This window comes from Pelodiscus sinensis, chromosome 5, assembly GCF_049634645.1.
Source record: "Pelodiscus sinensis isolate JC-2024 chromosome 5, ASM4963464v1, whole genome shotgun sequence".
Lineage (NCBI taxonomy): Eukaryota > Metazoa > Chordata > Testudines > Trionychidae > Pelodiscus > Pelodiscus sinensis.
In genome coordinates this window covers 120911795-120937829 of record NC_134715.1, presented here as the reverse complement: position 1 = coordinate 120937829, position 26035 = coordinate 120911795, and the positions used below count along the sequence as shown (strand labels likewise).

Below are 26035 nucleotides of genomic sequence, written 5' to 3'. Positions count from 1 at the left end.
AATACACAGTAACTTTTAAATAACTGTTAAGTGAATTTATTGGCTAGTTCCAGAGATATTAAGTTGTCTATTTAAAGAATTGGGCAGCACAGACAGTGGTCCTTGCCAGTATGTGTCCAATCTAATCTGAGGCAGCTTTGTAAAATTCTCCTCCCACCACTTGTTGGAAGCAAACCATTTTTCTGACCGGTGAATGTCCTCAACATCTTGGTAAGGTGCTTGTTCTGCAATGGCTACTTTACAATGCTGCTCTAACCGGTGATAAGGCAAGCCAGTCTGTACTCTTACTCAGTCTTTGACCAGTCAACTATTGCACTGGTGATGATTCCATGGCCTGGATAACTGACCCATGGAAACTGGACCATGATAGACAACTTATTTCATATAGATGACTACATAGCCAGGACAATTTCAACTTTATACCTTTTGCTTTTAATAAACATCTTTATTAGGGCTGTTCATCATATATATGCATGACCAAAGAATAACTGTCAAGCGGTGAATTCTATTCAAATACTAGTACATTCTTTGTAAAGTGTAAACACATGGATTGACAGGTAAAAGTAAAAAACCAGGTCAGACAAAAATCAAAGTGCACATTCAGTTATCCCTCAGTTCGATGGAATGCATATAAGCTAATGCACCCCTCACCTCACTAATGCAGAAACTCAGAATATCACCATGTTATATGTCATTTTGCTATCAGTCCCTTATTTTGAAGCATTACTTTTCATTTTAAAACCCTCTTCTCATCAAAAGATGAATTACAGAAATGTATATGTAGCCAAAGCCTACCACAGTCCATTCCTTGGGGCTGTATTCTCCTATCAACATGCAGTTAGTGAATTCAAATCTATTCAAACGCGCCCTGTTAACAGTCCAAGAGGGAGTGCAGGTCGTTGTTTCTCTAAAATATTATTCCTCCCAACTTCCCAAAACCACGATTGTTTGAAATACACCAAGAAGTATTTGAGATCCAAGTAGTCTACCCTGCCTCTTCTCTGTCCCATATAAACACCCTCTCACTATCAAATGATTGTACGCAACAAGTCACTCTAGTATGGTCCATGTCAACATTATGATTTATTAACAATTCCCGCCCTAGAAGAAATTAGATCTCCCATCCTCCTATATAGATGAGATAAAGCCAAATGGATGCCCATATGAAATATAATAAAGTATATAATTACTTGTCAACAGAGTAAAAGTAAGGCTTGTTTTAGTCTAAGAAATATATAGAGTATTTAACATTTAAAATGTATACTTTCCAAAGTGATTAAATAGTTGGATGGCAGTCATTAATTTCAACAAACTGTTCATTCCCATTAATAAACGCTTTGAAAAGGATGATCAACAACATCTGGAAATACAAATTCAAAATAAAAAAAAAGTCTATGGCATCCAGCTGGAGAACAGGGAGAAAGAAAAAAGTTATGGCCATACATACTCATCTTAATGTACCCCAAATGTATACTTCCTAGCTTTTGTAAGAATTACACAATGATACTTAAGAGCTAACCATTGTACAGATTTGTTTTGCACTAATCACAACTCCCTTCAAATTAAATGAGGGACCCAAAATTTTGGAAGGGGAGTTCATCCAAAGAAAAATAATCTTTATTTTCAAGTTGTCATTAAACCAAAGACCCATTTACATATATGGATGTTTATAATCACTTTATAATAGTGATAAATCACTTTATAATCACTTTTTAAATTTCAGCATGTTACTGACCACTCTATTTTTTAACATAAGTCTAAATATTTGAGTGATTAGTTTAGTTTAAGTCCACACAGGATGAATGCCATTATTTGCATGAATTATTAGTTGCGACAATCTTAATTTGAAAATATACTAACAATGCACATATAGGCTGTATAAATATTTAACCATGCCACCTAGAAAGTAAATTAGTTGACATTCAACAATTAAAGCTGTCTTTCTGAAGTTGCAATATTTAAAGGTTAAAGATTAGACATGCTCCCTCTTGTGTTAAACTAAGAATGCATGCTGTTTTCTGTGACATGATGGTAGCTCAGCCATCTGTTTCCACTGAGCAAACCTCAAACTTTGATTGCTAATTTCTGACAAACATCCACCAATAGTTCTACAGTACAAAGGTTGGCTCACTTTGCACACATTCATAGGATTACTTTATGTTTGAGAAGTACTGTCATTTTGCATACTGTAGAAGATCACCATTAAGCATAAAATAACATACCAAAAGTATGGTGCAATAAAGATTAGTGGACATAATTAAATATATACACATGAAAATAAACTACATACAAAATATATATCAAATATTAAATAACTTTATTTCATACATGGCCTAATAATTTACAACAAAATATCCACCCTTTGCTAATTTTTCCTTTCCATTAGTGTTAGTTAGTTAGTTACAGGATTCACGTAGTCTAGCATAAAAGTTTGCTTAAAGAATCTTTACAAAATGTGTATTCATTTCATAGCTATGTGAAGATAGGAACACAACAGTGCTACGTAAATGTGCATGTGTGCACAAATTATCTACCTGAGGCTCCGATCTTTCAGCTTGACCCACTGAAAGCCTTATACCCGCCTGGAGCCTCAATAAAGTCAATCAATGTCCATTCATGCAGACTCAGTTGCCCTTAGGGCAGCGATTCTCAAATGTGGTGGCCACTAAATCCCCTATCTCTGTCCAGGAGACTAAGGCAAAGAAGCAGCCTCTCTTAGCAGTGCCCACTGGCTCCACAGGTAGTCTTCCACTTCCCCAACCCCTTTGTCCTTCCACTGATTCAGTTGCGGAGCTCTAGGGGCAGGCTCCAAACCAGGGTAGCTGTTTTCAGTAGGGTCAGAATACCAGGTCAAGGCAAAAAGTCGGGTGAGAGTCTGTGGAAAGAATCTCAGGGTAGCAGGGGTAGGATAAGTGGAACCTCAAAAACAGGGGGCTGGGGGAAGAAGCAGGGTGAGAGGTGATGGGAGGTAGCATGGACTAGAGGCACCAAAGTGCAACTATACATTATTTTCAATATTGAATATAAAAATAAACCCTACATAAATAAATCACAATGATTTGGGCTTGTGTGTGTACACATTTGGTTTTCCTAATATTAATTATGTATTTTAGGAATATTTGTCAGACAGTTGTTGTTAGAACTTATGATGCCTTATGACATCTCAATGAGAGCACAGACAAGCACTGTAAATTAGAAGTTTAACTAGCTAACACATTTTAACTAATGTGATTTTCAACAGGACTTTGCACTTAGTGGAGAGAGAATAAATAACTTAAAATCCTGTTGATTGGTTGTGGCCAATCCTAGACTCTATGGTAAATTTAATTACAACCTGTAATGGATGTTTCATCATCAGCTGCGGTGTCTAAAAGAGGTACAAAGTCCTGTTTAAAACATTTGTTATTTATTAGGTAACATTTTAAAATGTAATGTATTTTATAGTCTTTACTGAAGAATATTTGGAAAGTTTTAAAATTATGCAAACTACCCTCTTTTTCTTGTAAAATGTGTTTTTCATTAAATCCAATTCTCTAAAGGTTAACAGAAATAATGCAGCCAAACCTTAACCAGGAAGGGCAGCAAAGTCATGGATGCTTCATATACATGCACTATTAAATCTTGGACCAATATTTAAAAAGGGCTCTAGAGGCGATCCTGGCAATTACAGACCGGTAAGTCTAACTTCAGTACCGGGCAAATTAGTCGAAACAATAGTAAAGAATAAAATTGTGAAGCATATAGAAGAACATAATTTGTTGGACAAAAGTCAGCATGGTTTCTGTAAAGGGAAATCCTGTCTTACTAATCTATTAGAGTTCTTTGAAGGGGTTAACAAACATGCGGACAAAAGGGATCCAGTAGATATACTATACTTAGATTTTCAGAAAGCCTTTGACAAGGTCCCTAACCAAAGGCTCTTGTGTAAATTACATGGCCATGGGATAAGAGGGAAGGTCCTTTCTTGGATTGAGAACTGGTTAAAAAGACAGGAAACAAAGGGTAGGAATAAATGGTAAATTTTCAGATTGGAGAGGGGTAACTAGTGGTGTACCCCAAGGGTCAGTCCTGGGCCCAACCTTTTCAAATTATTCATAAATGATCTGGAGAAAGGGTAAACAGCGAGGTAGTAAAGTTTGCGGATGGTACCAAACTGTTTAGGATAGTCAAGACAGAAGCAGACTGTGAGGGACTCCAAAAAGATCTCACCAAACTGAGTGATTGGGCAACAAAATGGCAAATTAAATGTAATGTGGATAAGTGTAAAGTAATGCACATCGGGAAAAATAACCCCAACTATACGTACAGTATGATGGGGGCTAATTTGGCTACCACAAATCAGGAAAGAGATCTTGGAGTTATCGTGGACAGTTCTCTGAAAACTTCTACGCAGTGTGCAGCGGCAGTCAAAAAGGCAAATAGGATGTTAGGAATTATTAAAAAAGGGATAGAAAATAAGACCCAGAATATCTTACTGCCCCTGTATAAAACTATGGTACACCCACATCTTGAATACTGTGTACAGATGTGGTCTCCTCACCTCAAAAAAGATATTTTGGTCTTGGAAAGGGTTCAGAAAAGGGCAACTAAAATGATTAGGGGTTTGGAACGGGTCCCATATGAGGAGAGGTTAAAGCGACTGGGACTTTTCAGTTTAGAAAAGAGGAGACTGAGGGGGGATATGATAGAGGTATATAAAATCATGAGTGGCGTGCAGAGGGCCGATAAAGAAAAGTTATTTATTAGTTCCCTAAATAGAAGAACTAGAGGACACCAAATGAAATTAATGGGGAGCAGGTTTAAAACTAATAAAAGAAAGTCCTTCTTCACACAGCGTGTAGTCAACCTGTGGAACTCCTTGCCAGAGGAGGCTGTGAAGGCTGGGACTATAATAGAGTTTAAAGAGAAGCTAGATAATTTCATGGTGGTTAGGTCCATAAAAGGCTATTAGCCAGGGGATAAAATGGTGTCCTTGGCCTCTGTTTGTCAGAGGCTGGAGAGGGATGGCAGGAGACAAATCGCTTGATCATTGTCTTCGGTCCACCCTCTCTAGGGCACCTGGTGCTGGCCACTGTCAGTAGACAGGATACTGGGCTAGATAGACCTTTGGTCTGACCCAGTACAGCCATTCTTATGTTCTTATGACCACCATGTTAATTTCTTAAAACATACATGATCATAGACCACCTCCTCTTGCACCACTAAAGCCAAGAAGAGTTTTGACATAGACTTCACTGGAGTTAAAAAAAACCCCACCACACCATCTAATAAGAACTTTTCCTTCATATCCAATTTTTGAATCAGGGGTTGATTTTTTTTTCATTCTGCAGGGCAACTCCTCAGAGGTAAATTTTTCCCAAGAAGCATCACCCACCCTAGTATACTAAAGCGCTCAGAAACCAGTGGTGAATGTTATGTAGGATCTTAAAGAAAATAGTCTCAAAATGTTTCATTCTGCAGACCATAAAGAACGTTTCTGTTAATACACACAGCATCACCAAAGAACAACTGGATCAGGTTCTGATTCTGTAGAAACTCCCATACGTCTGTCTACTCCTGCTGGAAATTAACTTCTAGGAGCCATGAGAAAGAGTACAAGTTCCACCCTCTCTTACATGGTAACAGACTAGGGTTGCCATTTCTTCAGGATAGTTCTGGAATCCACAGGAATAAAAGAGTAATATTTAACCTTTTTTCTTTCCACTCTCCCACCTTTTTCCTGTTATATATTTTGAGGGTCCCCTTTTTCTCCCCTCGAGCTCATCTCAGAAAGTGGGTTATGCCTACAACATCTCACAATTAGAACATAGAAGGTGCCACAGGACGACTCGTTTTTAAAGTTACAGACTAATAAGGCTACCACTCTGACATTAATCTTCAAGGAAGTCTAACCAAACCTGGCAACCCTCTGAACAAGCAGGTGCCCAGTGGGGGCGGGGACAGAGAACTATTTACTGGCTAAGCTGGCAGAAGCCACATTTCCAATCACAGCTGGGGCAGTGGGAGGGCGGCAGGTGCTTCCTCTCCCCGCGGGGTGAGTGCTGCAGGCGCAGCTCGGACGGGTGCGCCTCTCCCTGCCGAGACTCTCCGCGGGCGGCGCACAAGCCGCAGCGAGGCCACCGACGGAAGGCTCCCGCTGAAGGGAGCTGGCTAGCGCCCGCCCACGTCTGGAGCCCGGAGAAGCGCGAGCGACGCCCCCCTGATGTTGTCTCCGCTGGTCAAGATGGGGGCGAATCAGGCCTCCTGAGGGAGCTTCTCTTCCCGCCCTGTGCTCAGGCACCAAGCGCGGCAGCTACCTCCGGCCCAGCCCGCTGGGCAAACACCAGCCAACGGCCGTGGCTACCCCGCCGAGCGCAGCGGTGCCCTAGCCGAGGACTCCCTCTATCTCCGCTATTTAAAGCTCTTCCCGCCGCTTCCGCCTCACTCGCGCTTCTCCCTACGGAACTTACTAGGCACCCCCCCCCGGCTACCCACACACTAACTCGTGCCACAAACCAACCGTGTCAACACAGCCCGCCCTCCACAGCGCCGCTCGCCTCCCATTCGCTCCTCGCTTTGTTCGTCTCCGTGTCTGCCGCGCGCATTGGCTCCTTTGCCTGCCAATAAACCTGCACAGCGCTGTTTCCCCGCCCTCCCGGACACCTTTTGGGGTCGTTAAAACCGCCTCTTTACTTCGCCAGAAAAACGAACTTTTACGTGCCACCTAAATAGAAAGGAAATGCTGATTGGGCCGAATGAAAATCTGCATAGCCCGATTGGAAAATACAAGTGTCAATCGTAGATATAATCCCCGCCTACGAGAATTCGTTGCTCTTCTTGATTTGTCGCTGTGGCTAGTCGCCCAGGCTCACGTATCCTCCAATCAAACACGCATTCACAAGTTAGAGGGCGGGGCAAACCCTATGAAGGGAGAGATGCGAAAGGAATGCAACGATTGGATGAATACTCTCTCCCCTCTCTTCCAGCGCCACTGTTCCGTGGCTTGTACCACCCGGTTGTGAGAGGGGGAGAGGTAATCTGTTGGTTCAGCCCGTCTCCAGCAGGGACGACGGGGGTGGGGGAAAGGAAGGAGGAGGAAGTCCTTCATTGCCCACCATGCAATGCGCGCTGTAGGTAGCTCTTTTGGGCTCTGCGCTGGGAGGAGGGGGGAGGAGGAGGTTGGTGCCCAATCCAAGATGGCGGTGCAGGAATCAGCTGCTCAGCTCTCAATGACTTTGAAGGTGCAGGAATATCCCACTCTCAAGGTGGGTGCCAGGCATCCTGGGGACCTGTGGGAGGCGAGGGCCAGGTACTGATTGAGCGAGGATATTAATGCCCCCGCAGGGCAGGGCTAAAAGGGGATGGGGGCTTGGCAAATTGAGGTCCCCACCCCCTTCATTATAACCCCCCCCCCCGGTCCCAAGGCGTGTAATGTGGGGAGACCCCAATTCACCGGACCCCTTTGTGCCTCTTCCCATTTGCCTTGAGCTGTACCGGGAAGGGTAATTTTCTTTCTTTCCATGTTGAGGAACGTGCCTGGAATATGAGCCCCCTCTCTCCTGGGCATTTCCAGAGCTTGAAGATGTAGGTGGGGTGGAGTCCCCTTGAGCAAAGACAGGAATGACAGCGATTGATGGGGTGGGAGGGCTGACTCCAGGGAGAACGAAAGAGCTGAATATGCCAGGGGTAAAATGTGACTGAAGGGTGCTGTGTGGGGAGTGGTGTGACGGGGACAGACTGGAGGGTGCAGAGCAATTAAATGATTTAAGTGTGGTGAGAGTATTGATTATTTAGAATGAATGTTTGACAGTTAAAGCTACGTATCATTGTTAAAAGATGAATGGGGGGTTAATATGATTCCTTGACATCTTGTTTTCTCCAAAGATAGAGATGAACTAGAAAGTGTTGGGGGGTTAAAATGATTAAAGGGATTGGAGCTCTTATGAGGAGGAAAGGGTTAAATATAGGTTGGCTGGATACTACAAAAGAGTTGGGGTGGCTGATGTAGTAACTGAGTATTATGGGAAGGGTGTTAACTCACCAGGTGTGAGGTGAATTGCATAGGTTGGTTCATTGTGACATAGTCGAACATCATAAAATGAGCAAAGAAAAATCTAGATTGAATATTAAGGGTAAATATTGCTGACAATAAGAGCTGTTGAACTGGGGAATAGTCTCCCAGAGGAAGTGGTGGAACATTGATAATCTAGAATACTCCTTTTATATATATGCTAGATCAACCAATTCAGCTCCAATTGATTTTACTGTAGGGAACTAACTCTGCACTGGCTAAGTGGGAGTGAGGTGAGATGAGCTGGACTGTTTAATAGTCCCTTTGTATCCCTTGTATCTGATTTAACTAGTTTTTTTTTCATATAGTATATATCAAAATTCTATACTTTTAAAACAATGAGTAATCCTATGGCACGTTTCAGACTAACAAATATATAGAATCATGAGCTTTTATAAACTTTTGTGCTTCAATCATATTTCACTTTCATGTAGAGTGTTATGTGCTTTTGTTTGTTTTTATAGGTTTCTTCCTGTGTTCTTCTCATCTGTTTGTTGCTCTTGCTTTCCTCATTCTAGCCTGCTCCCTTATTTCCCTTTACTCTTGGGATTGTCTTGACTCTCATGTTATATCTGAAGATGTTTTCCCGGTCATCCTGAAGTACTTTAGGCTTGACAATATCTGAGTTAAATTTAAAATTCCCTTAGAAAGGTACTTTCCACATTCAGCTACAATGTTAAGAAATTCATAGACAAAGAAACGTGTATTTATTGACAAACATTGTCTAAATAAATCTCATATTCTTCAATATGTATATAAAAGCAATGGTTTGCTTTGTCTCTTTTTATACCACTTAAGTCTATCTACTAGGTGTCACTCATTTGAAGATAGCAGTCATTTTGGACTAGTTCTAAGATATTTTTCAAGTATACTATTTACACTTGATGAGGGATTTTTGCAGCATTTTAATGAGACTGAAATATTCCTTGTATGACCATGAGACATTGTGAGAAAACAGGCTTGTATTAACCATGTTAAATGTCATAAGGTGATGTTTAGATATATGTACACTTCTTTTTGTCTCTCCCCAAGCTCCTGAGTGCTCCAGAAGTTTCCTTTCTGGTTAATATTAGTTATTACAAAAAAATCACAAAACAGTCACTATTCAGTTACCACTTGCATTTATCCCTTTAAATGTTCTTGACTGTGGAGATATCAAACCATCCTCCATGCTAGGGAAATAATTTTTTGGTAGAGGTGAAAAAGACAGAGTGAATTTTCATCTCTAGTTGGTTCTTTAGATCTTAAAACAGCCTTTAAAACACTTGAATATTAATTTACTTCATTGTGGCAGCAACTGTAATATTTTGCTACAGATAGGTGGATATTGACAATGTTCTCTAATTGATGCAAGTAAACTATAAAGGAGGTCATAATTACATTGATATCCTTCCTTGAACTTGCTCGTGCCCAAGTCACTAGATAATAGTAACTGTGTAAGCGCTCTACATTACAACATGTTCCATAAGAGTGCCTTTCGTAAGAAGAAGGAATGCTTAAGACTCTTTCTAAGGAAAATCCCTCTTATTGCTGAATTGTGGTAATTTTTGGTGCATCACCATTCTGCTTCAGCAATTCTGCATGGTATTATTTTTCAAGAGAAAGTAAAGTGACTTACTCATTTGAATCTGCAGGAGTAATTTAAATGTACAGAACATGGCTACTCAACATGCGGTCCGCGAGCGGAATATGGTGCACAGCCCATTTGTGTGCGGTCCGCGGTGTGGTATTTATGTGGGGCCCGCGGGTGGGAGCCAAAACAAAAAAGTAGTCAATATAATGGTCTTCTGTTGATATGTGTTTTAGTAGTTAAATTCCTGCACTGTCATTGCTCATTAAAAGTGCTGTCATATGGGTGGAAATTGAGTAAATATTGCATTTTATTAATATCCGCAGAACTGACTTAAATGGGGCCTGTGTGTTGTGTAGTCTTGCCTTTGTCCTTGTATTCATGCCTGTCAGTGTGAAAAATCTATTTGCATGTATTTGCATATATATTTGCATGTATATGCAACTACACTTACTCACAGCACATGCCAAGGGCTGAAATGTATCATTGTGGCCCTTGGAGCTTCCAAAATTGAGTAGCCATGATATAGAATGTAACTACTTATGTTGTTTTCCTTCTCAAGACATGAAGGTTATTTGCTTTCTTTCCAAAAAAAATTCCATGGACCTTTAATAATTCTTACTGATAAAGCAAAATTCCTTACATCTCAACTGAAAGCCTAATACATGAAACCTCCAATACTCATTGACTAAAGGAAATTAAAGGGTGTTAACACTCTGAGCAGGGTTCAGAACTGGTATATGAATAAACAAGTGACATCAGAAAATAACTAGTTCATTTGTATGTTTTTGGAAATGTAAATACTGCTTAAAAACTGAATTATCAAGCTAGTGGGAATCAGAAGAGAACTAGAAACTGGTAGAGAGAAGACCTGAAATTAGGGTGACTAGAAGTCAAAATATTTTTGCCTGGGCTGCTTAATGATGGCAGATTGGGATTTGGGCTGCAGCTGGTTGCCAAGTATCAATGAAAGTAGCTTTGTTTAGTCTGAAGGGAAGGTTGGAGCAGTGTTGGGAGGCTGTAGCTCCTTTTGAAGTTGGTTGATCAACTTCTGGTATAAGCAGCTGTTGAGAGGTTCAACAAGCATGTGGACAAGTGTGATTCAGTGGATATAGTGTACTTAGATTTTCAGAAAGCCTTTGACAAGGTCACTCTCACCAAAGTAAGCTGTTTTAGGATAAGATCAGTGGTTCTCTTCCTTACTTGTGACCCCTTTCATATAGCAAGCCTCCAAGTGCAGCCAACCTCCCTTATACATTAAAAATGCTTTTAAATGTAATTAGCACCATTATAAATGCTAGAGGCAAAACAGAGTTTGGGGTAGAGGTTAGGAATATTAAAATGTTGTGGGGTGTGGGTGTTTTTTTGGTAAATGTATAGTTGCTGAAATTTTCAGCAGTTACATGTTTACATGGGGTGGGAAGATGGTGGTTTGGCTTTTAAGCCAGCTCCCTGCATGTACTGGCTCCAGCGGAACTGCCTGCCACCCCCTAGCCCCGAGGCAACAGCACAAAGGGGCAGGGCAGGTGACTGCTTGGAAGCCAATGCTTGCAGGAAGCCTGCTTAAAAACCAGTTCCCCGCGAGCATGGGCTGCTGTCTGCTTCTATGCTCCCCTCCCCCCCAGCACTGCTTATACAGGGTTTGCATGTAACCGAGAAGGTAAACCAATGATCCCAATGATTCATTAGTTAACTGGTTAAATGTGTACACTAACACATCCCTAACTCAGAGACTTTCAATTGGTCTCTCACCTAAGAACAAGTGTATATTTTCTTGATGTATAATGCAACACTCTACCTTTTTCCTGAATAATCTTTAAGCCTCTATACCAATGTTCCAGTAATCACATTTACTTCATCAGTTCTGTGATGCCATTTCCAAAGGATTTGTACTATGCCCCAGATTTTAACCAGTTCCTTGAAGGGATCCCTTCAGTAAGCCAGGCATTGCTTCCTCCCCTGCCAAGAGTTACACTCCCTTAAAGGTGGGCCACACAGTCTCAATGTCTCCTAGATTGAACCTCTAGCCTCCAGCATTTCAGTTTCACATAGTGAGCTCTGCCCAGCTGCTGCAGAATCCATTTTGTCTGTTTTCATATCTCTCACACTCTGTCAGTCTCAGGTGACAGCTGCTATGTTTCTCAAAAGCTAGCTTTTACCCTAATCGCCTCCTGGTCCATCATGCTCTTCCTACACACCCAGGTTGAGTTAACATGTTCTACTTGTCGGAGTTTCCCATATATAGATGTCACTGCTCAATCCTTGGAGTTCTTATTGTCTTTCCAAATCCTCCACTGAACTTGGCAGTCTTAGCCAGTTTTTTATAACCCATTGATAGCACCTCAGACCAGTGTTCCCTCTAAGATTTTTTTCCATCCATGAGCAGAGTGAATTTTGTCTTGTGCACCAATATTGAATTCATGTGCACTTGTTCGGACATGTGCCACCATTGCATCCACCAGTTACTAACAAATATCATATTAATATATTATATAAAAACGTTATGGAAGAAAGAATACTGAAACAGCCCTTTCCCAGTCACAAGGAATAAAAAGAGCTGTTAAATCAGAACTTTCACCCATGCATCCTTGTTATTATGGCTGACCCTAAGTGCCAAAGTATTGTATTTGTCCTATAATTTGCTTAAGGACCACCACTGCAATTTTGCATTTCTGCTGCAGATGTGATTTAATCTAAGGATGTTAAATACCAGGTAATTGACTAATTGAATAGTTGATGTATTTTGCATGGACTATTCAATTAGTTGATAGGACACCTCCACCTTTGAAGTGTAATAGCCCTAGGGCAGTTGCTGCACTTCAAAGGTGAAAGCGAGGTGTGGAGCCCCGGGGTCAGCTGGGGAGTTCCCAGCTGATCCCGTGCGGCGCTGCTGCTTTGAAATGCTGCGAGGAGCCTGACGCTGGGCTCCCCGTGGTGTTTCAAATCAGCAGTGCTTCACAATGCCCAGGGTCAAGTGTGGAGTTCCCAGCTGGCCCCAGGCTGTACGTGGCTGCAAGTGGCAAGGAGGGTGGGGGAGCAACTAGTTGACTAGTCCTTCACATCCCTACATACAACTATATCCACATACAACTGAAGAATAGTTGTTTGCCTAGATATAAGGTCTCCCACTGATTAGTATATGGATTACTATACCAGAGGATTGTGGGAAGGGATTTATAAGAAAGTGAGATGTACAGAACAAGCAAGAACTGATTAGACTACATAACAAAGAAGTCTTACATGTGGTGTTATATATAGTATTTCAGTAGTGCTCAGAGATCTCAATATGGTAGGTACTCTACAAACAGAGGAATCCAAAACCAATGCCAGAGAGTTATTAACCTGAAAACAAAAGTGATTAAAAAGTAGCCCTTTTCCCTCATCAGCAATACAAGCAAATACAAGTGTAACTGCATTATTAAGCAAACACTAATAAGATTTCACCTCCTCAAAGGAAATCTTGGAAATTCCAGTAAGCTGTTACCTCTGCAGAAAATTATTTTAAGCATGGAAGTCAGAAAATGAAATCTACAGTCCATACCTACTCTAATACTTGTTTACAAAATTGTGCATGTTTCAGCTAATCAGATTTTCTTCCTTTGGTTGTACTCAGCAAATACAAATTATTGCCAGGGCAAAGGAATGTTCCCATTGGACACAAAGCCTGATACTTCTTCAACGTCAAAGTTACTTCAAAGGGCTGCTGTGGGAGAATTTAGAGAATGTTTGTATGAAGGCCATCTGTAGCAAAACAGTAGTAGGTCAGATTACCCATTTCTCTGCACATATTTTATTTAGTAAAATGGGTGGGGTTCCTTGCAGATAATCTGAAGATTTTAGTTGGCAAATTCTCTCTGTTTTAGTATTGTCTATCCTGTATCAAAAACATTAGTGATGAAGTCTTGTCTCTTCTGTTCTCCTCCTTTCCTACTTAACTCCCTCCCACGGAAATAATGCTGCTCTTAGGAATGTAAGCGACTAATTGACTAGTCAACTATCTGATAAGCAAAAGCTTAACTGAGTCGACAACACTAGTCAACCAGTCGCTTCTCTCCCTTGCTGCCTCGATCAGAAAGAGGCAGGAAGGGGAGGAGGAAATAGGAGAGGGTGCTAGGGGGAGCCAGTTTAAAAGCTGGTTCCCCATCATCTCCAGCTCCGTGGGAGGGGGCAGGAGTGCAGAGGCGGAATTCCACCTGGGCCAGTGGGTACAAGAGTCTCCACTGGCCCAGAGGGCTTTTGCTACATTTCAAAGGGGAGGTGCCGTTATCAGCTAATGAAATAGTTGATGGAAATTCCATTGACTATTCGATTAGTTGATTAATCTATTTTTAACATCCCTAGCCTCTGTTGCCTCTAAAGTTTATGATGATATTTTGCTTTCAATATTGATTGCTCTTGGACATTTCAGCAAATCCAAGACATGATTATAACCTTAATTTATTAATAGGCTTTTGTTTCAAAGTCAAAGTTGACCTGAGTGCAGGATGGGGACAATGTATACCTAGACACTTCCCCCCCCACTGTCACACTCAAGGTATACTGGTAACTACTCTGTATAGTTCAAAAGAACTCAGAACCTTCTCTCAGAAAATGTTACATTATCTCCACCCCATTACCTTAAGAACAGAAGAATGGCCTTACTGGGTCACATCAATGGTCCATCTAGCCTGTTATCCTGTCTTCCAACAGTGGACAACTCCAGGTGCTTCAGATGGAATGAACAGAACAGGTAATGAAGTGATCCATTCCCATCTTCCAGCAAATAGAGCCTAGGGATACTTCAGAGAATTTTACATCTCTGCCTAGTCTAGCTAATAACCATTGATGGACCTATCCTCCATGAACTTATCTAGGTCTTTTTTGAACCATGTAATAATCTTGGCTTTCATAACATCCTCTGGCAAAGTGTTCCACAGGTTGATTGTGCGTTGTGTTAAATATTTCCTTTTGTTTGTTTTTAACCTACTATCTATTAATTACATTTGGTGAACCCTAGTCACGGATAATCTAGTGTTCTGAGAAGGGGTAAACAACACTTCTTTATGCACTTTCTCCACACCTGTCAAGATTTGTAGACCTCTAATATGCCCCTCAAGCCATCTTTTTTCCAAACTCTAAAGTCCCAGTCTTATTAATCTCTCCTTATGTGGAAGCTGTTCCATACCTTTAATCATTTTTGTTGCCCTTTCTCTGTATCTTTCCAATTCCAATATATCTTTTTTTAGATGGTGTGACCAGATCAGTGTGCTGTAGTCAAGATATGGACATATCATGGGTTTATATAGAGACAATATGATATTTTCTGTCTCACTGTCTATCCCTTTCCTAATGATTCCCAACATTATGTTCACTTTTTTGACTGCCACTTCAAACTTAGTTAATGTTTTCAGAGAACTATGACAAAATCTTTCTTGAGTGGTAATAGCTACTTTAGACCTCATTATTTGATATGTATAGTTGGGACTCTTTTTTCCAAAGTACATTACTTTGCATTTTTCATTATTAAATTTCACTTACTATTTTATTGCCCATTGACCCAGTTCTGTGTGATCCTTTTTACCAGTTCAGTCTGTACGGAAGTTAACTGTTTTGAGTAGTTTTGTATCATCTGCAAATGTTGTTACCTCACTGTTTATTCCTTTTTTTCCCAGATAATTTGAGTAGTTGAACAATACTGATCCCAGTACAATCTAGGGATCTGAAAGTGTAACCGTGTAAACAGTTAACCAACAAACTTGGGCTCATCAGTAAACATTCACTATTACATGCATGCTCCAATACATGCAGGGAACCAGCTTTTAAACTGGCTCCTGGTGCACACCGGCTCCTGAGCAGCCACCTGCCGCCCTGCACTTCAGTGATGGCAGGGGCAGGTGGGAGTAAGTATGCAGGGGGAGCTGCTTGCTGCCTTGAACTGCTGCTTCTGATAGAGAGACATCAGCATAAAGCAGCAGGCGGGAGCCAGTATACTGCAAGGGTTGGGAGGAGCGGGGTTAAAAGCTGTTTCCTCATACCCACCAGCTCCCACTCTGCTGCCTCTGTATCAGAGGCAGCAGTGGGATGGCAAGCAGGCGCTGGTATACACAAGGAGCCCTCTTAAAATTTAAGTCTGGTACTGTCTTAACAGACAAAAAGGGTGTGGTCCTGTGTGTGTCGTTTATTTTTTCTTGAATTTAGCTTATCTTGAATAAAAAGCCTATAAAATGTAGGCTAATGTAGAAGTATAGGTCAAAACAGCTAACACTGCTTCAGATACAGTAGCCTCTGTGTTTACAGTGGTTTTAATTTGCGTTCAGCTAACATGATTTAAAACACTTTTTGGGTTTTTCCTGTCAAAACAGGGCCTTAGATGCAGTGTTTTATGTCCTTTTTGTACTCACCACTAGACAGGTTTGTGGTCATGTGACTGCAGTGGTCACAGTTTGCAGATTCTCTTACCTTTAATACTACTTCTGGTAAAACTAGTGTTTGTATTGCACTCCCACCCAAATGCCCAAATTGGTCTCAATGACTCTTTTATTAGGAAGCACAAGTAGGCATGGTGCTTGGCTCAAAGAAATTAAAATGTATCTAGGATTCTTTTTATACTAATACTTTAATCATGGCATAAGCTGGTCCGGCTAATCTACTCTGACCCACATTTAGTAAGGAAGCATCTGAAACTGCATCCTATCGGTCCAATTTTTGTTTCTCTCTCTACAATTTAACGGTCATAGAATCCGAGTTATACAGGGCCCAAGGCTCCTGAATATGCTTCAAAAACTCCCAAGTTCCTTCTGGGTCACACTATTTTTTTCTGCATACCCAGAAAAATGATGTATTAAATGGACTGTTATACAGTTAAAGCACACCCTCCTCTACTATAAATTTGAGAGGGTTTGTCTGTTAGTTCATCTGCCTGTCTGTTCATCTGTTTGTTCAAGAACTCCTCCTAAATCATAAGAACTATGACCATCAAATTTGGTATGCAGCTTCCTCTTAGAACTTAGCAAGGTAAGGGTTTGGTTGTGCCGAGTTGGCGGGGGAGAAGCTATTTGTATGGTGATGCATAAAATTCCATATAGAAAAGAGACAATCTTTACATAAGTGAAAGGGACTAGCTGGTTTGATACTCAGTTTTCATAGATGTCATGGCTGAAAATCTATCTTCCCATAAGAAGGTGATACTAAAGGGACTCAACTTTCAACACTGTAAAAAGAAACACTCTAAAAATGTCTCCAATGGCATTTCTTTGAACTTGGTTCTAAAGGAGATCTCCCATCAAAATTATTAAGAGCTCACTGAAATTTTCAGAAACATTGGATAGAAGCTGCAGGGGATAGCTGAGTTAGTCTGTACAAGATAAACTTAAAAAACAACAAATGGTCTGGTAGCACTTTATAGAATAACAAAACATGTAGATGGCATCATGAGATTTTTGTGGGCACAGCCCACTTCTTTAAGTGATGGGTCATCTATAAAGTCTGTATAGTCTATAAAGTGCTACCAGACCATTTGTTGTTTTTTAAGATTATTGGATAGAAGTTTAGCTTCAGTGTTCTTACTAAAGAGATTTGTAGTCCATGTGCATAGGTGCTTGTTGTGCTATGCTTGTTTTCCTGAATTCACGAAGTATAAGCATACTGGGCAGGTGCTCTGCCAGCTCAGCTTTAATTACATCAAAGTCACCATTTCATTCCTGAATGAAAGAGCTCTAACATACCAGTGGTGTCCCCACAGAGAGGCACTCCCCAGGGTTTCTTTTGACTGTTTCAATCCTTTCGCATTGTGCAATAAAAGTAGTGTTCCCACCTTGCATAGGTTTATTCAGGTTGTTCATTTCACTGAATATGTCTGCAGGGTAACCCAGTTTTGCCAGCCATGTCATCTTCCAGCACTATGCCAAATTCAGTTTTCTTTTCAACTAAAGTACACGACTCTGCTTCAAGAGAGCCATCCACCTCTGTATATGTGAGTAAGGAATGGTGCTCTGTACCCACTTCTTCACAAAGTGCAGCAAAACACTTGGAGTTTGTTGCTCAGGATTTAATAAAATTAACAAGTGTTACTGCTATATTCAAAGCACTTTGAAGACCTGGCCCAGTATTCTTTACAGCAAGTGATGTAAAAAGCATGTGTCCAAATAACACAAGGTGCAGCAGATTTTATTTTTTGGACAATACTTTCCAGTCATTGCTGCAGCTCCATCAGTAAAGACCTCAGTACAAGTAGTCCAGCTGATTTCTGCTGAAATCGTAAAATCCTTTAACAGTTTAAAAATGTTGTCTGACTGTTGGTGCCTTTAGCTCTTTGTAAAGCAAAAAGTCTTCTTTTATTTCCTTATTTCACACATACAGGCAAGTAAACGGGGTGCTTTTGAAATGTCTATGGATTCAACTAGTTGTACAGCAAAATCATTGTCTTGCAGCTGATCAATACACTTTGCAATTTTCTGTGCCTTTTTGTAGGATAACCTTAAAAGCTTTTTATCTGCAGTACTTGTGATGAAACTGCTTTAGTACCAACCAGTTGTTTAGCACCAACCAGTTGTTTAGCCTTTTGCTCAAAAGAGGAACAGTGCTAATCCTTACAGGTGTAATATTTTGTAATTAAATGCCTCAGTAATTTGTGGAGTTTCAGACATTCATTGGACAATACTTATGCACAAATTCTACATAGGTGGAGTTATATCTCCACTTTTAGAACAAATAAAATCAAAATTCAAATATCTGACTTCCTGTTTCCTAAATGTTGTGAGGATAATAGCAGCTTTCTGTTTCTTACATCACCTCCTTGATATTCTTCAGCCATTATGTTGGTTGAACTTGTTGAAGGGAGTTCGGAATCATAGCTCTGTGGATTCTGTTACTTTGAAGGTGATGTACAAAACAAAAATAATCCTTGTCTGATATTTATGCATACTTAATTTCCCCTCCCCCCCCCCCCTTCCCTTACCATGCTATGTAACTTGTCCTAGTCCTGTTGAAATAGCTAGCTTCCTTTACTGGTTGTAAATGAGTTCACTTGCAAGGTCAGCATCTAACTTACTGGGCTGAGGGAAGGAGGGAACCAAGGAAGGAGCCCTAGCATGCAGCCTCTGGAGGCGGAGGCAAAGCCAGAACTGGATCAGAAGGTGTTACGGCTGACCTGCAAGCTGGGTAACCCTCCCACCCCCCCAACCCAGAGCCTGACTTGGAAGTCTGAGCCCCCGTCTTGTGGGCAGGAAGCTGGGGCTCAAGCATCAGCCTGTGGGGCAAAGGACTTCAGCCCCCTTCTAGCTTTAGTACTGTGCCTTTCTGCATTAGTCCTGTGGTGTCATTGGTTCTCATGGCTCCAGGGTTCAGCACTGACTCCCAGCTTTTAGCCCTGTGGGGTAAGGATGTTAAAGGGCGGTTACCTAGGTAATCATATAGTAGATACAATCTGTATTGACTCAATTAGTTGATAGGACCGCTCTGCAGAGCCGCAGCAATAGTAGCTCCAGGAGCCAGATTGAGCTGGGACTGAGCAGTCCCGGCTCATGCTGGCTCTGGGAGCCACCTGCGCGATGGTGCCGCATTTTAAATATTAGAAGAGCTTCTGGGCTCTTAACTACATTTAAAATGCAGAGGCACAGCATCCTGGCACAGCATGAGCCAGGACTGCTTGGTTCCAGCTCACGATGAGTCCAGCAACCCCTGTTCACGGTGGACACCCACCAGGGGGCTCTTGATGCATTTCAAAGGTTGAAGCGCTGCAGTGGGAACCGGGGTGAGAGAGACTGCATCAGTCCCCGCTTGTGCTACTTCCCCCTCTGTGCCTCTGCCTCCTCTGCCCCCCCAAGGAGATAGTGTTGGGGGAAACCGGCTTTTAAGCTGGTTTTCCCCAGCACCGGCTCCTCTCCCTTCCCCCCCCTTTGCTGCCTCTGCTAGAAGCAGCAAGGGTGGGAGCAAAGCTACTAGTTGAATCACTACTCTACCCAGTAAGGATATTGGATAGTAGTCAACTATTCGTTTAAGCTTACATCCCTACTGTGGGGACACATAAGATCTAGGTTTTATCCCCACTGCTCCCAGCTTCAGCCTCCTGTTTCTAGCTTCAATTCTGTGGTATCACTAAAACCTGGTGCTTCAGTTCCACACCGGAGCTCAGGGCTTTAGTCTGTGCCTTCTGGCTGCTGCATCACAGTGGCACTGGAGCTTGGGGCTTTCGTCCCACAGAAATACTGGGGATTGGGGTTTTGCCCCAGGGCTCCTAACTTCAGTCCAGCAGTGGCACTGGGCTTGGGACTTCAGCCCTGCAGCTGCCTTGTTGCAGCCCAGGGCTTGGGGCTTCAGCCATGTGGCTCCCGGCTTCAGTCCCATGGACCTTGCTAATAGGTCGTGTGCATGCATGCACAGGGGCGGATACAGGGCAGGGCGAACGGGGCAGCCGCCCCGGGCCCCGCGCTTCAAAAAGCCCCGCGCATGCGCCGTGGTGCTGCTGCGCATGCGCATGGAGTCTGCGCATGCGCCGTGGCAAAGGGGGGCCCCGCGGAATTACGCTGCCCGGGGCCCCGCAAAACTGTCATTTTCCCCTGTGCATGCACATGCACCCTACCTTTCTTGCCTCCCCAGGACTACAGACCCCAGTTGGAGAGCCTCTGACCCAGATCATTCTGGATGTGTTAGTGTAACCTGTTCTTAAAAAAATCTCCAAGATGGGGATTTTGCTGTCTTTTAAAGTAACCTATTCAAGTGCTTAACTATTCATCTGGTCAGGAAAAAAAATAATTTCTAACCCTTGCTGCAAACTAAACTACTTGCTTCTTTTCCTACCCTTGGTGAATTTGCAGTCTATTCATAGAACACTAGAACTGGAAGGGACCCAGTACTGTCAAGACCATCCCTGATAGATGTCTATCTAACCTGCTTTTAAATATCAATATTGATTGTCATCCTCTTTGTATCAACCTTTTACATGTTTGAGGACTCTTGTGTTTCCTGAACTGCTGTCTCTTTTCTATTCTAAACATGCTCAATTCTATCCTTTTTTCCCCATAGATCATATTTTCTAAAAGTCTTATTTTTGTAGTTCTCATCTGGCTCTCTCTAGTTGGTTCACATTTTATTAAAGTGTACTGCCCAATATTCTAGCCATGACCTCGCCAGTGTTAATAGAATAGGAAATTATCTCCCATGTTTTATGACACTTCTGTTTATCCCGGAATTACACTAGCCGTTTTCCCCTCACTTTCACGCTATTAATTCATATTCAATTGATCATCCATTTATAATCCTCCCAGATCATCTTCTACGGTACTGCTGCCTAGCCAGTTATTCTTGGTTTTGTATTTGATTTTTTTTTCCTTCCTAGCATTGTGTATGTGTCTTTATTGAATGTCATCTTGTTGACTTGAGATCAGTTCTCTAAATTAGTAAGACCACTTTTGAATTCTAATTTTGTCCACCAAAGTGTTTGCAACCCCACCCAGCGTGGTGTCATCTACAAGCTTTGCAAACACTCCTTCCTCCTTTCTTCAGGTAATTAATGAAAATATTGGATAGTAAAGCCAAGACACTCTTGTGGGGCCGCATTACATAAGCCCTTCCAGTTTGACAGCAAATCATTGACAATTACACTTAGAGTTATTAAGCTCATGATACCATCTACATTTTTTTTGTTAGTCTCTAAGGTTCTACAAGACTATTCACTGTTTTACTTGGGGTATGAGCTTTAAATCTGTTTACATCCATGTAATATATTTTATCTAGACTGTATTTCTGTAGTTTGCTTATGAGACTGTCACGTGGGATGCTGTCAGAAGCCTTAGTTATATCCAGATACATCATTTCTTCAAATGTTGTTGTCTCCCTTTCCACAAAGCTGGTAACCCTGTCAAAGAAGAATGTTACATTAGTTTGGCATACTTGTTCTCGACAAATCCATGCTGGCTATTATTCTCTAGGTGCTTATGAACAAAGTGTTTATTAGTTTGTTCCAGTATGTTTGAGTATTGAAGTTAAGATGACTGGTTTAATTCTCTGTCTTCCTTCATTCCCCTTTTTGAAGAGGGGTAGTCTGCCCTTCTCCAGTCTTCTAAAATGTCACCAATCCTCCATGAATTCTCAGGGATAATCACTGCTGGTTCAGAGATTCTTGGCTAGTTTAAGTACTGGCTTGAATAAATCCAATTTATATAAGTATTTTCCCCTATTCTTTCTCCAGATCCTTCTGTCTTACTAATACTGTGTTAAGTAGCTGCCCCATAAACTTTCCTCTGTGTGTGTGGGTGTCTCATTTACATGCACTTGTCTACACACAGGTAGTTTAATATTAATTAGCATTTGGACATTTTCCATATCTAGAATCTCATTCTGTGTGTTTTGTTGTTGTTTTTTAACTAGTAACTAACATTACAGAGCATACCTGTCAATATCAGCAAAAGCATGCTCACCATGATTAAATGTTTCATTTTCACATCACACTTGCCTTACATGCAAAATGTAAGGCAGTAAGTTGTGTATTGCACATCTGTGAACTTCTTTTGGTAATTTTTTTATGCAAAGAAGGAAAAAAGTCTCCTGGGACTTTAATAAGATTTTGACATTGCCTTGCTAGAAGGTGCAGAATCAGTAACTCATGCCAAACAGCTTTAACAACAATGGTAGGAAAGTTCAGATATTTCCTTCAAAACTACAAATGTAAGTGAAACGTTCTTACTCATATATCTTGATATGAGGCCAAAACTAGAGATTATATAAAACATGCACACCCTCGATAGAGCAGAAAAATTCAGTTAAAAAGAATTAATCACAACAGAGAGATTCTTCCATGTCTTCTCCAATTTGTGATTAGAGCACACTTCTTCCTTTTGTAACTACAAAGCAGCCCTAGGATGACCGCTTTTTACATACAGGGAAAAGCAATATTTTGTATTTTTAGCTTTCAATCTTATATTTTATTGCTGTGCCTCGTCCTCTTCTCTCCCCTCCCACGTTTGTTTTCCCTACCTCTCCAAAGGAAGTGCTGTTTTTTATTCTGGTTCCTTTGTAGTCCTCTGCTTCTTGTGCTTCCTCAGACATTGTTGCCCTCTGCAGCTCTCATCCCATTGACTCCTATTTCCACTTTGTACAGGGCTGGGCAATAATTTTTGAAGGGGGGGAGTGTCACTTCATGAATTTCTGAAGGGGCAGGGCTTTGGGCAAAAGGGGTGGGGCAAGGAGGCTTCCTATGTTCCCTCGTGCACAGACCCGGATTGGCATAGCATAGGGGATTTGGGTGCAGGAGGGCCTGTGAGGTCCGGGAGGGAGTCTGGGAGAAGGAGGCAGTTGTGACCTGGGGCATGGAATTGGGATGCGAGGGTTTGAGTTGTAATCTAGGTCAGGGGACTGGGGATGCAGGGGTTTGGGTTGTGATCTAGGGCAGCAGGGTATTGTGATCTGGGGCAGAAGATGGGCTCAGGAGGAGGCAGAGGGTTTGGCTTATGTGGGATGGGGAGTAGGAGTGGGGGAGCAGAGGGCTGGGGGGGGGGGGAGGAAAGGGAGAGGCTAGGGTTCCTGGCTGGGAGACTTACCTGTGAGATTCCCAGCCAGCAGCCCAGTTCCTTTCTCAGGCAGGAGCCTGTCTTCGCACCTCCCCTTCTTCTCCCCCTCCTCCCCACCTCTCCAGGCTGCAGGGCTATGTGCTCTGTGAATAAGAACCCGAGGGAAGGGTGCTTTGTTTGCATTGGTCAGAAACCAGCCAATGGGATTGTGCTGGGTGCAAGGGCAGCCATGAAGTACCACTCCCACATTCCCTCCGGGCTCACTGTTTGTGGAACCCAAATGCTCCAGCAGCCGCTTTTCTGAGCAGCCGCTTTTCTGAGCAGCATGTGGAGGTGGAGCAAGCAGGGGAGTCTGCCTGAGACTCCCTGCTGCATTCATGGGCCGGATCTGGTGGCTTCACAGATCGGATTCGATCTGCAGAGTGTTTTGCCCAGGCTTGACTTTGTACCTAGTTGAGCTATTCACAGCAGAGAGACTGAACTCTCTGAACTGCAGTTTCAGGTGGATAACAATCCGTCCATTCATATTTGGAATATTTTTCTCTTAACGGTTAAGAGCTAGAAATTTAGCACTCTGGTTTTTTTTCCACTTGTGAGTTTAAATGCTGCAGACACAACTCTCCCCTCCACATCCAGTCCACCAACATGAGAACTTTTTCTTTGCGACTGTATTAAGAAGGACATGAAAAAATCCACTCAGGTATCCAAGACAGTTTCACAAATGAGTGGGAAAGGACAGTGATTTGTTTTGTTTCTCTTTAAGGCTGGGGGTTGATTTTCTTTTATTGCAAGCTGTCTGGGACATCTGAGTGATAATTTCCCAGATGAATTGGGTGGAGGAGTGTGGCAACCAATGCCTAGATGAAACAGCGGCTTCTATGAAAGCTTTCTGGCTGTGATTCAGTCCAGATATGAGAACTGAGGGGGAAAAAGCTGTAAGATTTGGCTGAATGTATCTGCATGCCTTTTAGAGTATGAGAGCACAATGTATAAACAGTCATGCTGCTTGAGGGGGGTGGAAGGTCCAAAGCTGCTACTAGGGGTACATCTAAACTACATCCCTTTTTCGATAAAGAGATGTAAATTAGATGTATCGAAATTTTAAATGAAGTCAGGATTTGAATTTCCTGCGCTTCATTTACATAATGGCAGCCACGTCTTTTTTCGAAAAGCCGCTTTTCGGGAAAAAAACCCCCACATGGTCAGGATGGGGATCGTTCAACAGAAATGCCGTTTCGAAACAGGGCATTTCTGTTGAACGATCCCTATCTTGACCGTGTGGGGTGTGGGTTTTTTTGTCTGTTTTTTTTGCGATAAACAGCTGCAGCTGCCATTATCTAAATGAAATGCGGGAAATTCAAATCCCGGCTTCATTTACAATTTTGATACGTCTAATTTACATTCTTTTATTGAAAAAGGGATATAGTTTAGATGTACCCTAGGTGTTCAGCTAGCATCTGTGGCCAAGCACTTTTTTCTGTTTAAGTTTGCAAGATTATTTTGCTCTATAAAGTTCACCTCAATTGTCCATGCCTTTCTCATCTCCAGAATAGACTTGTGTAATGTGCTATCTATGTGGTTACATCTTGAGATCATTCAGAAGGTGAAACTAGTGAAGAATGCAGCAACTTAATTGAGTGGAGCTGCACATTAGTCTAGTTCACTGCACAGTTTTCTAGTAAAATTCCCCATGGAATTCAAATTGTTGGTTTCAGAGCTGATTGAGAGAGCACATCTCTCTTACAGCTGCCAGAGTACACATTCGTGGAAGCTTCTGAGGTAGGTTCTCCCTCATCTACTATATATTTGAGAGAGTTTGTCCGTTTTGTTCAAGAACGCCTTCTGAATGGCAAGAGGTAGGATCACCAAATGTGGTATATAGCTTCCTCCTGATTGATACAGGAACATTTCTGGCTGTTTCCCTCATTCCCTGATGAAGGGGAAGTGCACAGTTTGCAGCATTCCTCACTCAGGCTGTGCTTACTGGGGGCAGATGAACTTGGACCTGCCCCAGCCAGAAAACCATTCATCTATCCTCCAGCTGTGCCTGCTGGAGCTTCAATGGCCGAAGAGAGGTGCTTCTCCTCTGGCCCCATTGTTACCCGGGGTTCTTTCAACCGAAACCTCTCAGTACCTTTCACTCTCTGCGAGGTGGTGTCAGGAAATAATTCGGGGAGACGTGGTCGTGCGACTGATGGATGCAAGGTACTAACTGGACAACACGAGTGCTTTCACTTAAAGCTAAACTTTACTTAGTCTCAAGCACTTAAACACGTCTGCAACAGGTTAAGTTGAAACACTCCCACCCTCAATAATTACCAAAGTTGAGTGTGGCTCTCGAGTGACACCGGGCAGGCTTCCGATGGCCAGTCTTCCGTCTGCCGGTGAGGATGAAGATGTGTCCAGATATGAAGAGTCCGCAAGGAGTCCTAGAGTGTTCCCCAAAATTGTCCCTCTAACTCAAACTTTCCTTCCCTATTTATCTGTTAGTATTACAATAAAATGTCACTCTAAAACTTGTTAGGAAAACACTTTTTAAAGGTTAGACAAGAGGTTTTCTTTTGATCATTACTTTCACCAGATGCGGTTTTTTTTCTTTTTCAGAGACTGCATGCTTGGGGGCTCTGACAGATATGTTTTAGGAAATTTAGACAAACTTCCTGTTTTTCTTACTGTATAGTGCAGTGATTTCGCTAGAGATATGGGCCTCAGGAAGGACTCAGGGTCAAGCTGACCTCTCTGTGGCACTCAGACCCCCTTTCCCTCCCTGACTGTGGTCATATGAAAGTCGCAGTCTTGGGCCTGTTAGCTTGGTTGCTAAAGTGTAAGCAATAGTGGTTCAGCACATTACTGAATTTGCTGAAATCTCCCAGTACACCATGCTGCTATAGTGAGAAAGGGATGGGGTAGTTCTTTTGCTCTCCGGGGCAG

At 42.1% G+C, this 26035-nt stretch overlaps 1 protein-coding gene across 6 annotated transcripts in view; it reads left to right on the top strand.

Annotated features, from left to right (window-relative positions):
- Nucleotides 1-6878: 6878 nt before the first annotated feature.
- MAEA (macrophage erythroblast attacher, E3 ubiquitin ligase) overlaps nucleotides 6879-26035 on the top strand; it is a 117700-nt gene continuing 98543 nt past the window's right edge. For 2 of the 6 annotated variants that reach the window (XM_075930929.1, XM_006122904.4), the window contains exon 1: nucleotides 6879-7012. In XM_075930929.1, the coding sequence (XP_075787044.1) occupies nucleotides 6926-7012 (87 nt within the window). In that variant the 5' untranslated portion in view covers nucleotides 6879-6925. Of the gene's footprint in view, nucleotides 7245-8135; nucleotides 8284-26035 lie in introns of those variants that run through there. The other 4 variants (XM_006122905.4, XM_006122902.3, XM_006122906.4 and 1 more) reach the window with 3 other exon arrangements.